The sequence below is a fragment of the Tetrao urogallus genome (genome assembly GCF_951394365.1).
Source record: "Tetrao urogallus genome assembly, chromosome: 2".
In the NCBI taxonomy this organism is placed as follows: Eukaryota; Metazoa; Chordata; class Aves; order Galliformes; family Phasianidae; genus Tetrao; species Tetrao urogallus.
Window position 1 is genome coordinate 13,831,787 of NC_136814.1, and position 24,686 is coordinate 13,856,472.

At 38.7% G+C, this 24,686-nt stretch overlaps 1 protein-coding gene across 1 annotated transcript in view; it reads right to left on the bottom strand.

Annotated features, from left to right (window-relative positions):
• Nucleotides 1-24,686, bottom strand: part of PLCB1 (phospholipase C beta 1) — a gene marked incomplete at both ends in the record, with an annotated part of 371,390 nt that overhangs the window by 127,941 nt on the left and 218,763 nt on the right. Inside the window, 5 exons of the mRNA XM_079549908.1 lie at nucleotides 7,660-7,826; nucleotides 9,218-9,318; nucleotides 14,669-14,744; nucleotides 15,325-15,378; nucleotides 20,294-20,373. Of these exons, the coding sequence (XP_079406034.1) occupies nucleotides 7,660-7,826; nucleotides 9,218-9,318; nucleotides 14,669-14,744; nucleotides 15,325-15,378; nucleotides 20,294-20,373 (478 nt within the window). The remainder of the gene's footprint in view (nucleotides 1-7,659; nucleotides 7,827-9,217; nucleotides 9,319-14,668; nucleotides 14,745-15,324; nucleotides 15,379-20,293; nucleotides 20,374-24,686) is intronic.

Here is a 24,686-nt window from a genome sequence, read left to right on the forward strand (position 1 = left end):
TATGGTTAGCTCACGTACTGACACCGGTGTGCTCAAACTGCTAAACATACATTATCATGACTAATTTATGCTCTGCAGCGCTGAAGATACGAATTCCACAATATGTCTGTCCATTTGACATTTGTCACAGTTTTACTGACATCAGTGCAGCTATTCCTGGTACCAGATATTAGTCCCAAAATGCATTTCTGCAAAGCTTATTTTTCTTTCAAAGTATCCACAGCACATACAGAAGATTAGGAGATGCCCCCTCCCTAGAATCCTAAACCTATTTTTTTATGAATGCTATCATTAATTCCAGGGCAATAGCAAAAAATAACTCTATGCATAAGCAGCTACATCTCAGAACCACAGCAGGTCCTACACTTTTAGAATGCAATCGAAGAAGAGAAGGTAAAAACTTTAGCACTTCTTACTAAGCCAAATACGGCTGTGTTATTGTTCACTGTTGCAAAATCCATTATTACTAGTTTGCATCACTGTTTAATTTCATGTTATAAAGTTGCTACACTCCAGTTAGGAAGATAAAGCACTTTACTTGTAAAGTGGATGCAAAAAAGAGGGTTACAGGATATCATAATTAAGGATTTAACATTCTAAAACATATTTTCATTTGAAAAGCAATCTTCCAGATAATTGCAAGATATGACTTTTACAACTTCACTAATAACTCAAAAAACAAACAAACAAAAACTAAAAAGGAAGCACAATACAGGATAGGAGAATATTTTACATATTTACAAAATTTACCTATTTTACTTATTTTCATAATTTCCATTAACTTATTTTTGGTGATGCATCATTCACACCATCAGTTGCTGCATATATGTATATGGATTTATTTATATTATAATATATTTATACTTAAAAATAATGTGAAAGGGCTTTCTAGCAAGCTATGTAATGGCACTTGTAGCGAATAACATGGGATGGGCTACGACTTCTGTGTGGTGACAACATGCAATAGGCTATGACTTTGTGTGGCTTACACTTTTGAAACAGTAATAATTGGCGATTGGGATCTATTGTTTTGTTGCCATTTAAAAATGAGAAACAATGCTGAGAGCAATCCTCTTGAAAACTGGAATGCTGGAAAGCACTATAAATCCCAAAGTTAATGGGCTTTTTGATAAATACTCTTAATATCCAGTGTTGCAGTGAGAAGGCTGAAGGGTTTGGAACACTTTCTGCAAATGCTTCAGTGCCAGCAAGCTCCACCATTTGACAGAATGGTTTATACATCAGAATTTATGCTTTAAATATTATGAAGGATGTCTTAGAAGTGCAGCCACAATTGCACAGTACTTGTTTTTGACATTACAATCTGTTGCCTAGGGAATGACCCCCTTCTGCCACTGAAAGAACTCCAATGTGTAATTATTCTTAAGCAGTTAAAGCAGTTACTAAAAGGTGAATTTAATGTAGTGGGACCAAAATGCTTAAAATGTATTCATATTTAAGGAAGGAAAAACACATTTGTCCTGAAGCAAATATTGCCTATTTTTAAGGCAGAAAAGCACATGTAGTAAATGCTGCATAAAATTAAATGCATCTTAATCTAATGTTAATTGCTTAATTTACTTCATTATCTAAGAAAAAAAGAAACAACAGCACAACTGTCAGTAAATATGCACTAGAAAAACAGAATTAATACTGAAATTCAAAGGAAGTAAAAAAACCAGCTGCCCTAGAATCTTTCTAAATACATGCCTAAATAAAACGGACATGCAAGATGTATGAATAGAAGCAGTATGGAAAATCTAAAGGCCTTTTCTTCTGCAGATCTAAAGGTCTAGCACTTTAAAATAAAACAGGCAAAAATAGAATTTAAACAAACGCATATTTAAGACAAAACATCTACTTATCTCAAAAATGCCCCTAATAAGTACAAGCCATGTAGAGACCCATTGGTCAGGAAAATCTCCAAAGCCCCTTCAGACCATTTTAAAGCTTATACTACAGTCAAGACAATCTCTCCCACTAAAAACACTCTAAAATAATAGCTATTAATAACCTTTTTTTTTCTTTGCTCCCACCAAGTAGGATGGTTGGTAGCATATCTTATTGCTCTGGAATGACTTCAGCTTTTTCATTACTCTATTCACCAGTAATTATTTTTCTTGTATTCATCACTCTTAGTCTTGTATGCTTAGAGTTCACAATCAAGGGCCATCACTCCCAAGAGCTGAGGCACTACAAGCAGAGATACCTGAAATTCAACATCGATGTGCCTTCTCCTACCCATAATGTAGTAAGATCCTGAAAAAATGTATTTCTAATCAAGCCTTCTTGAAAGTAAAAGCAAATAAGGAAATTCTCAGTCAACAAACTTGCAGCTGATTTATTAATACCTTTATCTGCACGGTAATTTGAAAAGGAAACCATTTTATTAGTTATGCCATCTACCCAAAGAAAATGCATTGTAACCTGAAAATGCCAAATTACAAAATGCTACTTAACCAAGCCTAAAAGCCACACAGCATGTTTTTGCTGACAGCAAGAGACTGCTGAGCAGTACCAGGAACTTCTTTCTGCCTCCACCTGATAAGGAAACATGCTATACATTGTACAATAATCTCCTTCACTGTACAGAACAAAACATTAATCACAACAGCTTGCTGCAACCACACTAAAATACCACTTCTTATGCTTAACTTACGTAGATGTCAAGCCCATGTATGTGCTGATGTTTCAAAAGCTCAATCACGTTCCATATACAATATTACAAATATAAGCAGCATGCAGAAACACAAGCAGCCTATTTAATCAAAACTATGGCCCTCATCCAGTAAGCTCGTAGGCATTTGATTTTACCAGGTACCTAAGAAGCCATGTTTCAGCAGTTTAAAATATAAGATATGTTCTTGCTTACCATGTTCAAAATACTTCAAAATATAGCTGCAACATGTACAGAAAAAGAGCTGTAACAGTGATTAGAAAATGGAGAATGATTAGATGCCAAGTGTTTTACACTCTGATGTGAAAGTTGAGATTCAGTATGACCATTCATTAGAAATTCATTTAACTTGCTATGAAAGAAATAGAAGTAATTACAGCAATTAAGATTCAATAAAGAATTAATACGATGTTCTAAGAAATGGAGCATAAGAGATTTTGTATAACTATCCCTTCTTCCCACACCACCCATAAACTTAAGCATATGCTTAAAGGATTTATTTCACTGAGGCCAGGATGTTCTGTGTATTGCAAACATGAAATCTTACTCCCACAGCATACATGCTTTCAGCAAATACTTTAATTCCCTGAGAACTGAAGCTATTCATTTCATGTTCGCAACTTGACGTGTACGATACTGCACACAGGAAAAAAAAAAGAAAGAGACAATATGTAGCAATATATACTTTGTATATCTTTGTAAAAGGCAATTAGAAATCTAGGTCTTGTGGCCCTAAATACCTGAAAAGCAAGGATATTTGTCACTACACTTGTTTAAGCCTTTCGTAAAAGGTATTTTCTCCGGTGGTGATACAAAAAGCATACAAAGTGAGAGCCCAACAAATATATGTGCCTTATTGCATAAAAATGCTGAACATTAATTCCTTTATTTCAGTGGGACGTCTGAACACAGGATTGGTTGTTTAAATAAATAAATTTAGAAATACTATAGAAATTAAAGTGGAAGTGGTCAGACCTTCACCACTATGTGCATGTTACTAAGTGCCTGATGTTCTAATAAAGAGTTAATCAGAAACGAGATAAGGAGCGGAGTTGGTCAGAAAGGCAGCTTACGAAAGCAAAACAATATACCTGTCAGCAGGCACGGGCACACAAACACACATGCTGTGCAAGTGTGAAGGTGCAAACTCTAGAACAAACTGAAGAAAAAGGATTTAGCTGGAGTGAAGGCTGGCAATTTATATCACCCAATGTTTGCAAACAAGCCTTTACAGTCCCTGGTACCACAAAGTACTTTAAATCATTCATTACTCACAAGACATGGTTTAAATTACAGCTATTTTCCTCTGTTCTGGACCTTATCTGTGATTTATTTTTATGGAGTTGTTTTTCATTGCTAGGAAAGAACAAATACATATACTGCAATGTCAGAAATTCTGGGCTGCTTCTCGAACCCAAACTCTTCAAAACGTGCTATTCCCTCCTCCTATTATTTAATTGCATCGGTCTGGTACTACAGTGATGAAATCATCCTCAGGCCACCCATAACTTGGTTCCCCACGCTGTTGCTTATCATGCAATTCTGTCACACCATTACCTCTGCTTGTGTGCCTTGCCGCATCTTTCCCACGCTGTTCTTTGCTTCCTGGTATACCACATTTGTCCAGAGGGGCTAGTTAGTTGGGACCTCTTACAATCATGGAATGGCATGGGTAGGAAGGGGACTAAAAGACCATCCAGTTCCAACCTCCCTTCAGTGGGCATTGCCACCAGACCAGGCTGCCTAGAGCCCCATCCAACATGGCCTTGTTTGCCTCCAGGGACGGAGCATCCAAAACTTCGATGGGCCAGCGTCAGTGCCTCATCAGCCTCTGAGTATTTCCTCCTAACGTCTAACCTAAATCTCCTCTCTTTTAGTTTATAGACACAGTTAAAATCTGTATCTTTCCAACTGCAAGATAAGAATGTGGTGCAAAGCCAACATCCTGTAGAAGTCCAGATAGATGACATCAGTTGCCCTTCCACTGTCCAACAGTGCTGTCACTCTATCATAGAAGGCGAGCAGATTTGTCAGGAACAATTGGTAAATGCCCTTAGTAAAGCAGTGGATTATGTGGAAATTACCCCAAGTTCCTTTCTGTTCATAGAGCTGCTGGGTTTTGCTTTATGAGAGAACTATGCTGGATGAAGGTTTCTGCTGTCTTCTTACAAATTTTTGCTGCTTATTCCAGTACTCTAAGGTTTCTACCCACACTAATTATTTTAAGTGACTGTACTGGGGCTATTCCAAACATCTTGCTTCCACCCCTACCTCTCCACTGACCTTGGCCCCAGCAAATAAGGGCACTTATGTAATACAGTACAAAATATAATACAATATCTGAGCAGCAGAGGTGGGAAGTTGAGGCTAAGAAGGTCATCGGTGTGTGGTACTGAGCCACACCTGACTGTAGTTTGGCTATATTCAAGTCAGTAGAAAATAACATCACTCCTCAATGGTCCAAGTCAGTATAGCTTTAATGGTAGGGAGTGCATCTCTGAAGTGTATCGCTTCAGTCTCCAATATCTGCAATTCAGCCTTTGAACAGACCTTCATGACAGCAGAAAGCTTAAGTAACAATTCTTTTCACAAAACACGGTATAAGGTTTTAACATTATTTTCAATATGCAGTTATATTTTGATGACATTTTACAGGCATGCAGTATTTGTTGGCAATTATTCCACACACCAAATGTAGGATTGAGTATATACCTACAATTCATTTCATATACAGTGAACTACATTCCCAACTCAGTCCTAAAGTATTGAAAATATTATGTCCCCATGCTGCTCCCGATTAGCCATTTCCTTTAATTTTAAGACAATGTACTCAAGATCTGCACTGGGGCATTATTAGCAGAACGTGCCAGTTGCCACAACTCAGCTGACGGCAGGATGCAGAGAAAAAGGTGGTATTTGCAATACTGAGGTGGATGACAGGTTGTGCCAGTCTTGTGTGAGTTTGCTGGACATCGCTGCATGAGTTTGAAGACAAAATAAATACAAAATAAACAGCCTCTCTGACTTGACTTTCCCTTTATAAATTCAGGCTTTTCTGAGAGAACTGATTCTGAAAGAACAACATAAACCGTATACCAGGAGGGAGGCACCTGTAGAAGAGTAAGTGCACCAAGTGTGTGTACCAACATGAATTAGGGTAAACTGTAAAAGTCCCACAAATCCTACTTAGAGGGTGCTGGCAAATATTATCCTAACACACTTCTTTATGAGGTTTGTTTCATGCTCCCTCCTTATTGCTAGTCAGAAGGAGGTTTCACTGTGACTTAGGAGTTGTTAGCACACTTTCTTCTCGTAAATCTTTAATTTGCCTTATATGAAGTGCCAATATTTGGGTAATAAGAATAATTTTTTTATATACAGATTTCCTTGCAGCTGATGTGAAATAAGATAAGCACAGAGCAATATTCTAGTATTTGCACAGAAGACACACAAGTCATGGTGTTTTCATCCCATGCCAGTATTCTCACTGGCATTGAAAGACAGGGTTGTGTAAGCATGACAAAAAAAACAGGAGTTAGCTCTCCATCAAAACACCAAAATTATGTGGACTACAGAAATAAGAAGCCTTATGAGAAAAATTACAAGTGCTTTGCTTTCAGACAGTGTTGATGATTGTATCAAGACCCTTAGGTTGACTACAGGCAGCCACATAAAAATTGTAGCAGGGACAGCTGAAATCTGCTCTGCTGCCTGAGAGATGCTGTCAGGGCCCTCATCCAGGTGGTTTGAGGAGGTGAAATAAACTGCAGTGTACAAAAGACTCACACAAACTTAGACATCAGCTGAATTGCCTCCTGCTCTGTATATTAAACACCATATTCTATTTCTATGTGCACGTTTGTTTCCATGCTAGCCTAACAGCCAATCTGCTAACTGCACAGGGGACCGAGAGAGCTGCAAAAGCACTCAAGGTACAAGATAAGCAGTGGCCTCTCTCAGCTGTTTGAATCTGTACTGCAGAGAAGCACAGACTGGGCAATACAGGGGTCCCAGCCTGGGAATAAACAGGTAGAATCAGATGCAGCACTTGAATAAGCTTGGACTATAAAGAGGCTGTATTACTTTGACTAATTCTGTAATTGTAACTATGGACTCTACTACAGACCTAACAGCCTTCACGTAATTACTTTGGGCCAGAAGCTGCAGCCAACATTCTATTTATAAAAAGCTACTGACAGGATCCTGCCTTGTCAGTTTTATTTAACTGAGGATTCAAAGACTTCATCTCTTTTATGCTGTTTTGACCCTGGTTCTTCAAAGGAGAATGCTTAGCAGCTAGTAAGGATGGGTCTGAAATCTTTGAACCAAAGCAATATTTTTATACAGATCTGCTTTTCAGGATATTCCCACACCCCTAGAATTTCTACGTTATTAATATATTAGAAGCTGGGGTAACCATCAGGACACGTGGACTGGAATAAAACAGGATGCAGACACACATTCAATGCTATTATTACACTTCTAACAAAAATCTGCTGAGATGTACACAGAAGTTCTTTCACTCTATTTGGCAATAGTCCTAGTTGCACCCTAGACAGCACCTGAGATTTTCAAAGGGGCATTTTCTGTGATTATGGCACACTTTAAAGGAAAACAGGATAGAATTATCATCATCTTAGTTCTGTTGTTATCAATTGCAATTGCTTTTGTAAAATTCACATTTTGGCCATTGTGACAGTATGGTTTCTGCGGAAGTCTGCATATCAAAGCAACTGGTTATAAGAATTACACATACAGAAAAATAAATACCAAAACCAGATCATCCTCTCTAAATTGATTCCAACTAAATACATGTAAAAACTAACCACACGATGTCTCACAGGCCTGTATGATTCAACAGCAGATAGTTGGAAACGCAGTTGGATTCTGAACCAAATTTTGCTCTAGTATGTACTGCATCATAACTGATTCACAGTTTCAAATCAGAAACTGGGCATGGTGAGAAAAGATAAACCACTGACCTTTCTTCGCTAGGTTACTGTTGGGTTCATATTTCTCAATCAGTTGTTGAACTTGTTCCTGTTTTAATGGTGGATAAAGGATTTCATTTAATCGTGGATCACGTTGCTTAAGATTTATAAATTCCATCATCTGATCAACAGTAAGGTATGGTTTACTCTTGGCACCACTAGAGAAAATTAAAGCAAAAGCAAGGCAATTAAAATATGATTCCTTGAAGTCTTGTTCAATGTTTTATAATTTCCCAGGGAAACTGAAACAAAATTCAAACAATCATACAATAGAAAAAATTGATGTTCCACAGGGTCTCCAGACTAGTTTACCTTGCCAGCATTTAATGACAAACATTCTTCATTAAACATCTAGGAGCAAGATTTTTAAAAGCATTCAGCATTATTGACATCAGTGGCAAGAATTAGAGCAATGCTAAAAGCTTTTCATTCCTCTGAATTCCTGGAACAAAGCAATCTGAGAATGTAGAAGAGATGATCTGGAATTCAGTCCTGAGCTTGCCGCAAACACTCCATTGCAACTCCTGGCCTACCTATTTGGTTTTACTGCTAAAAGACAGCAGCCCTGACTTAATTATCTTAATTATTCCGGTATTTGCTTGTTTTATAAACCTGCAAAAAAGAAAAAAAAAAACAAAACCAAAAAAACCCTAAGCACTCTGCAAAGTAAGTGAAAAGATGTCTATTTAGAGTTAGTAAAAACAGTAGAGTTTTGGTACAATTTGTACCCAGATGCAAATCTATGAAGGCACATTGCCAGGTGCTTAGGATTTTCCACAGCACTTGGGACTGGCCTAGTTCTGCTCTGCAAGAAAGCAGTGCAAAGTCAATGGAAGCAAATTAGGTCATGGCTGAGTTCTTCTAATACCTCAGCCTTGGAGAAAATAAGTACAGGGAGGTATAAGAGAACACATGTTGCAAAGATACAGTAATCGTTCTGGTGGTCTTGCGATGTATTTCAGAAATTGTTTTCATATTGCTTCATGTTCTGATTCCATTGATCAGGCTCTGCTAAAACTGTGAAGCACAATGACTTGCTCTAAGGGCCAGAAACAGAATAATTCAACATGAGCTTTATAGCTTGTAACTGAATGCATGTACTCAGTTGTAGATGGCTGATAATTTAATTTCATGGCAGCAGTTCCAGTTGCACAAATCCTAAAAGTTACTGCTTTTTCTCCTACTCCTAATTAAGCTTTTGGGAGTGGTTAAACATATTCTCATGCCTATTACATCTTTTTATTGCTTATCACTCTTCCTTTATTTTCACTGAAGCCTAAACTGTCTTCATCCAAACTACAAAATGAGACCTGGCAGTTAAGCTCGCATAGCATCTAACAAGTCAATTCTGGCAATTAGAAATGGAGGCAAAAACTTGGGACAAGAGGAAACTTTGATCCTAGGTTAAACACTATTCTTACTTGACACTGAAATCTGTTCTTGGTAGTCAATGCGTGGTGCTACAGACTAAATAACTTACTTCACTACCACCCCTATCCCAGAAAATCAGCAAAGGGGAAAAAATAAATAAATGAGTGCCTTTTCTTACAACTCAGAAAAGATGTGGTCGATTTCAGGTCGAGGGCAGAGGTTGTTTAAGAACACTCTGTACACATCGGGTGTGAAGTCATCTTGAGGGATTGAATCATTCTGTGAAATGGAAAAAAAAAATAGTGAAAGAATGAAATGACATTTTAATATATTTTTTTGTAAACAGATCACTTGCTACTGCTCTTCTTCCGATATCATTCCTGCAACTTAGAGGAGTGTAAGTTTTACATAATAAGAAATTCCTGTGAAAAACAGAGCAGGTTAAGAAGTATGTTTAAAAAAAAATTAGAAGTAAATTATCCATCTTCTTTCCATAATGCAAAGTTCTTTCTTTCTTGGAGCATCTATGAAGAGGAAAGAAACATCTCCCAGTGTAACTGTGTTATCTATAGACAACAAAATCCCAATGAAGCCAGTGAGCTGGCCAATGTACTTAGGTGAGGAAAATGGCAGTACACTATACTTGTTTTCCCAAAGCTTTCACAGAACCAGGAAACAAACTGGGCCACTGAGTCATAATTGACAACCTTGATCTCTGGTAGCAGCAGAAATGTTTCCTTTTCCTTCCTGAAGATACACGTTCAAGATACTACTGAAACGTCCTCACGCACTGTAGCTTTTCCATACCTCTTTGCCCTAATCACTGAGGGCACTAATTAGGCAATCACATTGCTTTTATAGAAATTGATAGAAATGCTTTAAACTAGATACCAGCACTTTCTCTCACCTTTTCTAAAGTTAAGGACAATTTACATTCAGTCTTGCTTCTAGATGATATTTTCATCATCTCATTATGCCTGATGACTTTTCTCTGAAAAAACAGAACAACTGTTTCTCAAGGAGAGGATTTTTGAAAAGGATAAGGAAAACAGTCCTTTGCAAACTCAAAAGTTCTCCTCTTCCTTGCATGTGCTGACTTAAAGCCCAACACTTATTGCAGGAGACAGCATGGACTGCTTTTTTGGAGAGGTTGGGAAAAAAAAGGAAGACTCCAGGGAAGGTGCAATCCGAGCAGCTCTGTCGGTGCAGAACAATAATGATGTGCCCACCAGCTTCTGCCTTTGCATGAGTGCACTGAGAAGAAAATTGCACAGCAGTCTGTATTTCACGGAGAGAAAATCTCATAAGGAAATAAGAGAAACGGAACCACAAAAATTGTGGAATGCACATACAGAAAATCTGATTCTGAATTTCTTCCATGCAAGTGAACTTCATCAGAAGCTATGAAATTTCATCTCTGGAAGCATGTGAACCTCTCCATGGCTCCAAAATAATGCCTGAATCCAATGGACCAGAGGAAGAAAATTTTAATTTGAACACAAAGCTGTTTGCTTATAAATGATGTTGAGCCGACTTGTGTAGGGAGCAAGCTGCTGATGGAGGCTATCATTGCTTTTATTTATTCTGCCTTTTTATGCAGTTGCCAAGGGAACCGGAAGTGTCAATTCAAGTCTTTGGTAGAAGGAAGGAAATTCTGCAATACTTTTCCTGCTTTAAGTTAAAAGGAAATAAATTAAAAAAAAAAAAAAAAAAAAAAAAAAAAGCTGGGGGCGTCACTTTCTCTCTCCTTTCATCTGCAAAATCTGTAGAGGGCAGATGGGTCTGGTACCATGATCACCATTCAGTGATTGTATTCACACATGCAGACTGGGCAGCTCCTTGCTCCTCCTTGTCAGCCATCCCCAGGCTCCACATCCAGCTCATGGCAAAAGAAGGGCAGCAGAACTCACACCGTTACCCCTTCCTTAGTTTGGCAGACTACATGAGTGGCTGCTATACCTGATTAAACCTAGCAAAGCCTGTAGCATCTTCTCCCTGACTCAGACAGGCTCAGAGTAAACACCTGCACAGCTGCTGCCCCGGAGTTAAGAGCGAGGTATATATCAGCAGAGGCAGCTCGGTGATGAGTAGCGCAAAGAATCCTGGACAAACCCCAGTTTTGAGAATGAGTTGTTTGCGCAAGCACAACCTGTAAGCAGCAGTTTCACCAGCACAGGATTCTAAATGAGGAGCAGGGAAAACAGGAGCTAGCAGCAATGTCCTCAGCACCTATACAGAATGTGCCACGGTCAGCTTTAACAGCTTAACCACATGCTGGCAACTGGGTCTTCACAAAGAGAAAACCAGTTATTCCTAGATTACATTGTAAAACCAAAGATTTTTCCTAGCATTATGTCACAAGAATGGTGGTTTTCTCCATTGCTAACTTTTTAGCTCGCAGAAGCACTCATTCAAGATCAGTGAAAACCACTGTTTCCCTTCACTCAGCTGGAACAGTTCAGGCAGTAACTTGTTCCACTCACCTCACACATCCCTTGCTCAGAACCTACCTGCTGCAGGGTGAGATGCTTCAGAGTTCACTCATCACAAATGACCCTGAACGCTTTGCCATGGGATCAGCTTTCTGAGCTGGATAACTCCCCAGTGGCATAAAAGCTAAATCCACTGTAGTGGTGGATGAAGAAGTGTGAAGCTTGAAGCTGGAGGATGGCAAGAGTTGCTTTTGGAGATGACTCCTGGTGGCACAGCTCTACCTATGAAATTCATCTGCTGCACTGTGATCAGTTCAATCTATTGTACTTTCGGGTGAGAGGACCACCAACACTTGTTTTCCTAAAGGCTGGAATACATACCGCTTGCACATTTTCTTTTTCAAGATGGCATCTCAATATCCACAATAGCTACTACAATCACTGTTCAACAGGCTACTGGTCCCAAACCCACGCTTCTCCTAAGGGCATTTTTGATGTTAATATTGTGATCACCAAAGAATTAGTCTCTCACTGACCTAACATATCTTCTCCCTTTCAAAGGATTTGAAGGTACTCAACACTGAAAAAAAAAAAAAGTGGGTCTTTTCTTATAATCTGCGATCTAAGCTTTTATTTCTCATTTAGCTTTAGTTAAGAAAATATACCTCAGAAGTCATCAGCCATAAATATAGACTCTCCTAGATTACTTCCTACCAGTAACATAATTAATGGACTATAAAGATACAGAGGGGAGAGAAAAGCCTTGTTGTAAGCATTCACCACCCCAGGCACAACTTTGGACAACTCTGCTTGGGTTCCAAAAGTCTGCCTGCCAAAAGCAATTCACATACGTTGCCCCATTCGTCATTCTGGTCTGAGCCATTCACATCTCACTGGAACCACCCACACACCTTATGTGCTAATCTCTTTTTTGAGACCGAATCACAAACTTTCTGTTACACATTACAGCATCTCTCAATTCTGGCTTTGTGAAATACTGGTATGCAATTTTATTTTGTGATTAAGACTCTCTACTAATTTCAAGCACTGTTGATTTACGATTTGCCTGGTAACCCTTCTGTTTTTATAACATCTATATCCTTTCTGTTTTATATTTGGCAGCACAACAGCCAATTCAGATTATTTGCACAGATAGGATTCAACAGTTGCTTGTTTTATTTTGTGTAAACAATCAAGTTTGCTGGTGCTTCACTGTGAACCTCTATATTAACTGCAGTGCAGAAACTAGTCTTCACAACCAAAGAGGAAACTGAAATAAAATTCTTCTATAAGCTATAAGGCACCTTGGACTAAAAAAAATATCAATCCAAAACAAAAAACCCACCAGTTCCACCCCCTTGCCAAAGAAAAACAACCAACAAAATACAAAAAAAAAACAAAAAAAAAAACAACCCACAAAAACAGACAAAACAAAAATCGTAACAGTTTAATCTTCTTGAGACATTTTCTTGAATACTCTGAAAAATCTGGTGCATTTTCATTGAGAAAGAATCTCTTATATTCACTTCTTGTTTGCTGCCTGGAGTCCCATTTTTCAAGTCTTTACAGGAACAACACTTGTCCCATAGTTAGCAGGACAGAAAAGCTATAAGACGAAATTAAGAAATGTATTTGATCAAATAAATTTGATCTTCTTCTTTCCAGGAAGAGGAAAAGAAGGAACAAGAAAAGACCTGTAGATGAAGAACTGGTTTTCTTCTACTTTCTTACCTCTATGAGGTTCAGAGATCCCTTCTTTTTGATAGCTTTGCTGCTAAGACATTTTTTTCCCCAAGGTGATCAACACAGTTTTCTTTGTTGCATGAAGTGTGTATCTCTTTTGTCCCAAACAAAGAAAGGATCTACCTTACGCTACAAATGCATTTTCATGATGGTATCCCAGCAACAAGTATCCAGCAATGTCTATGTAAAATTGACTTTGCTTAAATGAACAGCAGAAAAAGACTGCAGTTTTTTCAAGGCCTCCAGAGATGTTTAGATTTTTTTTTTGCAGTGAGAAATAAGAAATTATTTTTCATCTTTCCTGGCATCAAATACATAGAAGCAATAAAACAACTGATTTTGAAAGCAGCGCTTCCCTGATTTCTTGCATAACTTACTAAAAATTGTTTGCTAACAATTAAATGAAAATCTGCCTTGAAAATACATCTTTTCATGTTTCTAACCTCAGAACATTTTCAACTAGACAAACACCTATTTTATACTGTAACATTCAAAGCACTTTCCTTCAGCTAATGTTGCTGTAATCTGTTACATGAATATTCTGAAATCTGTGAAGGAAGTTCTCAGTGGCAAGTGGTATCTGAGGTGCAAAATCTTCACAGGCCAAACAACTGTACTTCTGGAGCAGCAGGAATTATCTCTATTATGACAGCATTGGGGAAACAAAGGTTGAATGAACATCATGGCACAGCACTTTGTACAAGAGGAAGAAATTAGGAGATGCAGGCACTCCTCTGCTACACGCTGGTTCTGTCCCATGTCTTACACTTAGTAAGTAGGAATTATCTGCAAGAAGCTAGTTGAAGGAGACTCTTCACCTGGAAGGAAAGGCTAAGGATGTCATTAACTAGAATTAACTAGAATCTAGCATTAACTAGAATCACTTGATTTCACTCTGCTTGAAGAAGCCTTCTTAAGGGTGAAGTACCAACCTGCAAATGCTCCTGGCTGAGCAACATACAATGAGACATCCCTGCAGCATTAAAAGCTTTGACACTTTCATCAGTTCAACATTTATTCCGTACACTTTTTATTTTAAATAGATGAGTTTAAATAGTCTCTTTTGCGAGAAGGAAACATTACACCATTATCTTCATGGCAAGCCAAACAATGCACTCAAATTGCACCTGGAAAACTGTGTGCAGGTTACTGATGCTTAAAACATTCTCATAGGATTATTCCAGAGCAGATAACACAACCTTCTAGCTTATTTTACAATCCATTTCCACTTCTTCCAGGCACTCTTGGTCCATATTTCAGATCAGAGATACTCCAATATTCAAATAGATAACAGTAAGCTCTGTGGGAAAAACAGTTCCACCGCTGAGGACCCATACAGGAGATAATCCAGTGAAGCACAATCAGCCTTAGCCAAATCATACTCAACAGAGAGTAAACACCGCTAAATACAAATGCAACACCTTGTCAGGTTAGGAATAAATTAAGATACTTACCCTGGAAGATGGAAGATTACAGGCTTCTAATGCCGTCTCTACACGTTTTCTGTCAGCAGAAAACAAGCGGTATATGCTGCAAAATAGAAACAAACCAGAGGGAATTAATCGGCTTTAAGACATGCCTTAATGGCTCACTTGGCTTAAAAGCTGGATATTGCTTCCCAGTTTATCATGTCTTTAGCCACTTACTTCCACTAGCAGACTGCTTAGTAACACAGGTGAGATTAATAGTGCTCATAAGGAGTTTAATTCTACCCCACACAAGCCCCTATTACAGAGGATAGTTACTTGAGAAAGTCACCACAGCTCTCTTCAAAACACTGCCTCAGTGATACACAATTTGAATATATTTAATCCTCACAATGTGTCTATGAGCTAAAGAAATGATGTTAGGCTTTTTAAAATATTAGTCACAAGTGGAACAAGAGCAGAGAAGCTTAACATCGTTGAAAATCACAAGGGCAATCTATGTCCAAAATGTAGTTGAACAGAATCATCCTGAGAATCATTGGCCATCCTTTCCTTGAAGTATGTCAAAACATATGCTACAGACAGATTATTCTAAACAGAAGGATCACATGTTCATACCTGATGTTTTTTCATACTCAAAGATTAAATAAGACTACATGGTAAGAAAGGACAGCAACACTTACTTCTTCAGAGGAATGCGTCCTTCTGGAGTCACCTGCAGTTTAAGTTTTGTGTATCTGCAGGGATAAAAGCATGCTGTTTTATTATTACTGTTTTATTCTTACTTTTTAAAGTACCTCTGCACCAACGTTACAGCTCAACACTTTTGCTGTGATTATGTGTTAAGTTCCAATCAAGTCTTTTGCCAACATGAAAATCTTCTGAGATACCAAAGATAAGTGAATATCTTTTCCACGAACAATAATGCACCTACAGTGCCAAGTAACGTCAGTCTTGCAACAGGGCATTGCAAATACCATTAATGCACATAGCTATCATCCTCCCAAACTCCTTCTCACCCAAGCTGCCAGCCGCTCACTCTCCTTTTGCTGAAGGAGGTTTCTTTCTTTCAGCTAGGCCCAGTGCAGGCATAAATACTGTTTCAGCTTCAGCATCTTCAAATCCAGAACCTGACAGATTACACTACTAAGAAATTCTCACTGGACTGAATGACAGTTTCAATTTTGCATTTTGTCTTGCTGCTGTTCCAAAATACTAATTCTACCTTTGATTATCTTCAATGAAAACATTCTTCCCTGGGGGCTGAATACAGGCATGCAGTATGCACTATATAAACCTACAAAGATGCTCAGTTTGAAGTAATGCATAAGCACGTATCAAGGACACACTATATCCCTTCAGCTGAGTAATACCATAGAATGACATGGCTTGGAAGAGCCATTAAAGATCATCAAGCTCCAACTCCTCCACCATGGGCAGGGTTGCCAGCAATCAGATCAGGCTGCTCAGGGCCCCATCTAACCTGGTCTTGAATGCCTCCAGGAACGGGACATCCACAATCTCTCTGGGCAATCTGTTCCAGCACCTCAGCAGCCTCTGAGTAAAAAATTTCCTCCTTGGAATCTAAAATTAATCTAAATCTAAAATAAATCTAAATCTCTGCCCTTTTATTTTAAAACCTTGTCCTATTCACTGTCAGATCATACAAGAAGTGAGTCCCTCTTCTGATTATAAGCTCCTTTTAAGTAGTGGAAAGCTGCAGCGAGATCTCTCAGAAACCTTCCCGTCTCCAGGCAAACCAAGTCCAACTCCCTCAGCTTTTCTTCGTAAGAGAAGTACCCCAGCCCTCTGAGCATCTTCCTGGCCTTTTCTGGACTCGCTCCAACAACTATGCATTTTCTTGTGCTGAAGGCCCCATGCCAGGACAGTACTCCACATGGGGTGTCACAAGAGCAGAGTAAAGGGATACAATCCCCTCCCTCACCCTGCTGCCACCCCTCTGTTGATATAGCCCAGGATACTGTTGGCCTTCCGGGCTACAAACACACACGTCTGGTTCATGTCCAGGTTTTTTTCCATCAGAACCCTCCAAGTCCTTCTCCAAAGGCTGCCCTCAATGAGTTCTTCTCCCATTCAGTACACATATTTTGTGTATTTTGATTGCCCCAAACAAGGTGCAGCACACTGCACTTGGCCTTGTTGAATCTCACTCTGTTCATGTGTTCCCATTCTTCAAGCTTGTCCAGATCCCTCTGAACAACATCCCTTCCGTTGTAGCAACTGCACCTTTCAGCCTGGTGTAATCAGCAAACTTGTTGAGGGTACACTCAATTGCACTGTCTATCTCACTGATCAAGATGTTGCAGAGTAGCAGTCCCAAGACCAGCTCCTGGTCTTGCCAGTGGCCTCCACCTGGACGTAGAGCTGAGACAGAGGTAAATGTCTATCCACCTACCTGCCTGTCTCATGATCTCTCTGGCATGGCATGCAGACTGCAGAACTTGACTGGAATGGTGGCTGTATTACTTCCCTCCCAGAGGCTGATATTGCCCCTGGATGTTGCAAACAACTACACCTACCTCGATAAACCCTCCTATTACACAGCTCTGAAGGTTTCTCTCTTTGACCCTTAATATTGCCTCTCCTCAGCTGGGAAGAAGCCAAATTGCTGGTAAATGAAATGTCTGCACCAGCAAGAGAGTAGTGTATATTTAGCAGTCCTGGACAAGCCCGTTATATTTCCAGTCTGCGGCAATATAAAAATTACATGCTGAAACCATCTACAGGCTGGCAATTATACAGCTTTTGAATTGAGTATTTAAAAGCATCTCAGGGGTGATTTCTCTCATGCTGGTTGAGGCAGCAGGATAAGGAGGTATCTTCCTTTGTTCACATCTTTTAAGTAAGTGAAACAGTAGTCTGCTAGTAGCCATGAGTAGCTAATGGGAAGCAGTTGGGTTTACAGCAATCATCTGATGTTCCTCCTAGCACGCAAGGACCACTGGTAACCAGCACAATGCTCACCAGCAGCAGCCTGCAAAGTATACTTTTTTTTTGAGTGCTTCATCTCTTCCATTTGAATCTAAGTAAAACTATAAATAAGTGTCTCTGTAACGTGATCTGTTGAGAAACATGGCAATGTTGAAGTATTTCTCTCTTTTTTTTTTTTTAATGTATTTTTCACTTTATCCACTGGCATACCAAAAGAAAAAGAAATTGCATGGTTCTAATAACTTTTCCTGTTCTTCCCAACCAAAAATGCTATTTGTAACCACTTCAAAGACATAATACGTGCTAATATCCCTAAGTAATGTAGGAACATTTTCACAAATCCTTATGTTCTTCTGAAAACTAAAATATCCTGTGCTACTGTGTCACCAAAGAAAAACATTACCCACCCCAGCCTTCCAGCACTGAGCTAGATTTAAAGAAGTCGTAGTGGTTCGTTAAAGGAGTTTTGTTGTCTTCCATTTTTTGAAACTTTCAAACACACTCACATCACAGTTATTGTGACTCCAGTACTAGTGTACCGAAACAGTAATTTTTGTATCCCAACACAAAAATACACTGCAGCATTACAACAGCGGAATGTGTACAGTATAACCAAAATGTCATGATTTATTAGCTACATCCTCCCAAATTAACCCTGTTTTTCTCATCTGACCAAAGCAGAGACGCTGCTCAATCTGTTTAGTAATGCACTTCAAACACCAAAAGGGACTAAATGCCACAAAGAAAACATTCCTTTCTAAATCTGCTCTAATGCAATCTGCTTTTCTATTTCATCAAAAGGTTACTGACAGGACTGCAACCAATTCTTCGCTCAAAACAGCAATTATAATGGGAAAATAGTTTTAATCTTCAAAGTCAAAGATTCCTTAAGTGACTCTGATTTGGCATCTGTGCAAAGAACCCTGGAAACCCAACAGTTCCCAAGTGATTTATTAATTAGTGGAAAAAAGACACAGGAATAACATGCTTGCTTGCTACTGAATTGACAAAATGTGTTCAGTGACTTTAATTAATATTAAGCTTGAATAATCATAGAAAAATGGCTTCAAATAAGACTGGTTCTACTATACTGTGTGACAACATACTCCTTTGAATGTCACAGGAAAGCACACACTAAGCACAGCCCTAGTCCTCCCTATCACACACCTGTCAACCAAGTCTGTTGGCCATCTGGGCCTTTAAGTGATAAGGACATGGAAATCCAATATCAAATCAGCCCTGATCTACAATCTACGGAGCTGAAAGAATCAATGTCTGTTCTTTCTCTCACACAGAGCTGTGTTGATAAAGTGAGATCTAATTTAGCCTCAGCAGCTCAGGAGTAAATACAGGAGTCCAATATAAGCCCTGCAATGCTGACTGTTAATATGCACTTTCATGATGGAGAGACGTGGAGATGGAAAGGGTGCCCAGCCCTTCCAAGGCCCGCGGACATCCAGAAAGACCTGAAGGAAAAAAACATTTTCCCCATTTTACACAAATTCATTTCTCCACTGATCATGAAGGAACTTAGAAGACTTTCCAGAAAGATACCTCAATCTACTTAGGTTAGCACACTGTGTCAGCATGCAGAACCAGAAGGAAATGTTAAATGTTTCCATTCATTTGGCATTTGGTTTGCCTAGTATTTCATTGCTGTCCTGACAGAGCAGTATCAGATACAAAACTAGAATTCCTTTAACATCCAACTTTCAAAGTTTGTTTCTTCGAGAACTATTGCTGACTTCCATCTGCACCACCCAAACTGTGAGAAGAAACATACACTCCTCACAAACCAGTAACTTAAAAGTATGTTCCTGGAAGTTACGCAGTCAGGAATCTTCTGACTAAAAACAGTGCAGATAGCAAAACTAGGTATGCGCAGCGTTACCTGGTCCACAAAACGGGTTTTAACTTACTCCTTGGACAGAGACAAGTCTTAGTAAACTAAGCCTCTACTGGGTATTTTGCTGGAATGAGGTTCTATCTACAAGCAAGAACTGGAAAACAATGAGCTGCATTTAACCAGTCAACTTGTAGATCTTTAAGAACAAAAAAGGTCAGCAAATATCCTAATTAATTGTCATCATTATCTGGTAGGCTTTTTTATGCTGTTCTCAATCTGATGACTTAAGTAAAGTCATCTCAGCATGCGCGTTTATCATCTGAGTCTTGCTACTCTCAGATTTAGTTCTCTTTCCTTTCTGAGATGTGTTTTTACACTCCAAATGTGCTTTTGTACTTTGTTGAAAACAAGTCTGAATCTGTGCATGGTGCCAACAAACCTCAGTGAGCAGATTTACAGCGTCTTTCTAAAGCATGCTAAAATCAGAGAGATTAGAAAGATAAATAATCCAGAAGCAGAATATTATTCAATATTAAATGGAGATCTTCAGACTATAGCTGAAATTGCTACTTTTGCATACAACAGGAAGATTATATTTAATACTTTTTTTTTTGCTATCTTTTTTTTTTTGCTTCTTTTTTTTTTTTAGTGAGAAGAACGACACCACCAAGACTTTTTTTAAATGACGTTTAGATAACAAGCTTTAAAAACAATAAGAACGGACAGCCTATGTTTACAAAACTGACAACTCATCAAAGCAGAAACAATAGATGACAATGTGACTAACAAGAGAAAAGGAAAATGACGCAGATAAAAGAGCAACACCCACAGCATTAAGCACTATGGCCACTTACGCTTTTTCCAGAAATGCGTCCCTTGACATGTTCTGTGCCAACAAATTTGTTGCCAAACTGAACACTTCATCTGACCATTCCTACAGAAATAAAAGTTGATTAAATGAGGCTTAGTTTAGACCTTTACTTTGCTTTTGCATATTTTTAAAAGTGACAGTTAGCAAGAATTGCCTAATGAAAGTCTGAACTTGATTTTTCCAGCCAGTTTCCCTCCTTGTCTGTGGGATTAGAATTTCTGCAAACAATGAAGACTATTACAAATATATATACACACATATATATATATTTAAAGATATCTCATTCCACAGTATCAGAAAAAAGTCATATGGACAAATGTCCTATGTAAAGCATGTTCAAGAGCTTGGGAGATGTAACACACACACCCCAGAAAAATACATTTTCTTGTGTGTTTGGGAATATTCTGGTTGACATACTGAGGAGCAAAGAAAGAGACTCTATACAACCATCCTTTAAGGTGAGGTTGAAAGGCTTTACACCTGTCTGAAGCTAGACAAATTTGACAGCACAGGGTACAGACCATAACATAACATGTCTCTTGCTGCAGTGCCTCACCTTGTAAGTCTGCTATAAGGCCTCTTCATCACTTCCTCTATAGACTTGAAACAATTCAGACAAGTATCACACCTCATCTCTTATGGCAGATACTGAATTAAGAACTGTAATTACAGGCTCCATCTGAGATCTGATCCGCCAACATGAGAAACATGGTTTTTTTAAAAAAAAAGATGCATACAGGAAAAAAATTCAATTCAGATAGATATTATGAGAAAGGGCGCAACTCCAATTAGAAAAATTGCCTGCAAGCACAGCGCTTCTTCCAGATCTCCTTCACTTCTCCTTTCATCTTTTTCCTCATTCCTAAGTGTGTTCCTAAAATCCTTCCCTGCGGTCCCAGTCCCTTCCCAGGCTTCCAGCAAGACTGATCCATGCATATAACTTTAAGTTATCTCTCAGCTTGTCCTGTTGCTCATTTCCCTTATAGCTTTTCCTTAACAACTTCAGCACATTTTTTTCTCTTGCTAACTTAGCACTTATTTTCAAACTTTAATAGCAGTTCTCTTTAATCACAAGTGCAGTTTTGGATTACCTATGTTTCACTCCTTTAAAGAAGGGAACAAAATAAACAATGTCTTTTCAAACAATGGGATTTTTTTCCCGACTTGATGAAATTTTCTGAGTTTTCTTTGAAACTAAAATTGAGTTTTCTTTCACATCAGTGCAGATGCAGAGCTCCCATAACCATACACCCTCCTAGATGGACACTCTTCAGGAGTTTTCAACCTCTTCTTTTGTTGTTGTTTGTCTGTTTTTGAGGTAAAATATGAAAGAACTTCATTCTGACAGAAATTACTGGTAATGTAGAGTACAATTGGCTTCAAATGAAACAAATGTTATTACATTACTTTGAAGGTTACCAGCTTGATTTACCTAAAAAGTCTCAAGCTTCCACATGATGAGGTGATCAACTGCAGGCAGTTTACAAAGTAAACTGTGTATTTTATACACACACATTTTTTAAGGTGTTCAGATTTATTCTCTAAAATTATCAGATCTGATGTCTTTAATCAGTCTCACGCAGTCATTTACAATGAGGATGAGATAGAGATACCCATAATCGTACCTTCGTATAGGCTTTTGATATCCTTAAACTACCAGAGCCATAGATCTGCAGTTTACAAATTCACACCTCAGCCACTGCACAGGAGGGATATTCCTGGCAGAGCAATACGGATATTCCTGCCTCCCTTCCAAACGGCCACATTGTTCAGGAGTTAAACAATTGCTGCTGAGATATTTTTCCCCTCCACCTCTCATGACTATTTCCATTTTTATTTCACTTGTTTTTCCTTCTTAGGTCTAATTTTAAAAAACAACACAGGGGTGTGAGAAATAATTAGAGAAAAAGCTTCTTTAGCAGTGCAACTGCTCTTCTATGACTCCTGGAACAGAACATGTATAAGTGCAGAATCCTTTTTTCTTCTTGGCAACTCATCTTTCCAGGCTCAAAATAGGCTCATCTTGTAAACACTGCTTTGTTTGGGCACTAATAATAGCAGTTAAAACTTCTCTTTGTGACACTAACAGTTACAAAGATTAATGGCAACACAAAATACTGTGGAGAAATCAAAAACAGATCTTTCAGCAGATCTTGATTGACTTTGTTTTGATCTCACTGACTCTGCTGGGCTTAAAACTATTTTCTAAAAAATAGATTGATTGATGACTTTTCAGGAGTAACCCACGCCCCAGCTCTTTCTTCTCTTTGTCTGAGAGCTTGTTCACAGGAATTTAAGGGGAACTCAGTTATTACACGCCTGTCACGAATGTTATTTATAAACACAGCCTTGCCATGTTCCTTTGCTTGCTTTTCTGGGCTCTTCTAGTGATCGCATTGCCCTTGCGAAACATTCTAAGGGCTACCTGCAGGCTGGGCCGTTTCTAATGATACAGGTACCACATCGCAAGTAATACTTGTTAATTGCTTCTCATATTTTTAGAGTGTTCATTTCATTACAGAGGCACTGTAGAGCTGCAACTGAAAAACCAAGATCAGAAAACATGCCAAGGATCACGTCATCTTCCCAGGCATTGGTCTGAACCCTCAGCAGGGGGGATACAGCAGCCCTGAGCAAAGACCCGAAGAAATAAAGGAGATGTTTTTGACTGACTTTGATGGGCTGCAGCAAGCTGTGAGCCAAGATGCGTCTCACTGCTTTCCCCACCAAATGGTTCCGTTTCCTTGGTTTTGCTATACAGTGCAGAGTAAAGCCTGCCCCCCAAATCCATGCACAATGCTCCGTGCAGCTTCCTTTACCAGCAGCAGCGATTCCACAAGGTAGCGCTTGGTGAGAGCGCTCGGCAGGGTAGAAGGCTGTTATGTGTAGAAAGAAAACAGCCTACTGCGGAAAGGTTATAACAGCTCTGATTCACCGCAGTAGCAGCAGACTCCTGTACAGTTGCAACACAAAAGGAAAATATAAATCTGGGTATTTTGAAATAGGGCTGCAGCAATGCCAACAAACTGTTTGCAGACTGATCCCTTTTGGTACGGGAAGAAGCTTGCCTTCCAACACATTCAATTCCGAACGAGTCACATCCGTCACAGTAAGAGCTTCGTGAACCTGCTCTTCTTTTGGCTACATTCTGTTGCACTAATTCATATTTATATAGTTCCTGCTAACTTAACTAACAAATCATGTAACTGCTCTGTGCTTCGGTAGGTAGCGTGTAAGCAACAGTTCATTTTGAGATCTGTTGCTCAGTGAACTCATTTCTCTCATCCATTACATGCATCATGATACATACTCTAAGACATTCATCTCAATGGGAGAAGATGAAATTTCTTTCATAAGAAATGATAGAACAGATTCTTCAAAACATTTTCTTCAAATCAGAACTGACTATGTGAGAGACAATGTCCTTGCATGCTTGTTTTTGGTAGAAAGGTAACAAAGAAAGTTACTGAAATCCTACACTTCCAATATCATTACTAATTTTATCTTAAAAATAAAAAAAAATGTATTTATGTTATTTTAACATTTTTGCTGTACTGAAAAAGCTCTTAAATATTAAAAAAAAAAAAAAAAAAAGCTGGAAAAAGAAAAGATAGATGTATATGTTGGGAAGCAAGTTAACAATCAACCTGTGAACCATCTTTGATGGTATTATTTTACTTACAGAGGAATTCACAGTTCTTATCAATGGAACTGATCCAATACTCATGAAACTGAAGAGAAATAAAATTCCTTGGGCTCTGAATAGGGAGCTCTATGGCCAGGATGTGCTAGAGTTGTGTGAACAGTTCTGATGTGAGAGTCAGGAAAGAGAGTAACAGGAAGGAGACAGGAAAGATGGGAAGTTCAGTTTTGAAGTTACAGGATTTGGCAGGAGAATAAAATATCATAGAGGAGACACAGAGGTTCACAGGTTGGACTTCATCTTGGAAAACAGACATGGAAAAAGAACATCTGCTCAGAAAAAGTCCAAGAGTAAAATTATTTCTTTATCCTGGCTTCTATAGCACTAAGTGCTTGTAGATGCTCACAAACCCTGTCCTGAGACAAGCATAGACATATCATGCTGAAAATAAGCAAGAACTGCAGCAGAGCTACTTCTGTTCATCATCCAGATGGGTTTTGCAGTGTGCTATTCAAATCATTACCTAAAGGATTTCAAGCTGCTTTCTCTAAGCAAACCAGCTGGTCAGCACCCTTCAGCTCATCATACTTTAAATATTAGTTGCCTTCTCCTGGAGGAATGCAAATGAAACAAAAACATTGTAATTTTTAGCTCTTGATTTAGCTCACTGAAAGCAACTTCAAAAGGCCACAGTTCAGGTCTTCATAATTTTCCCACAATTTAAACAGTGGAG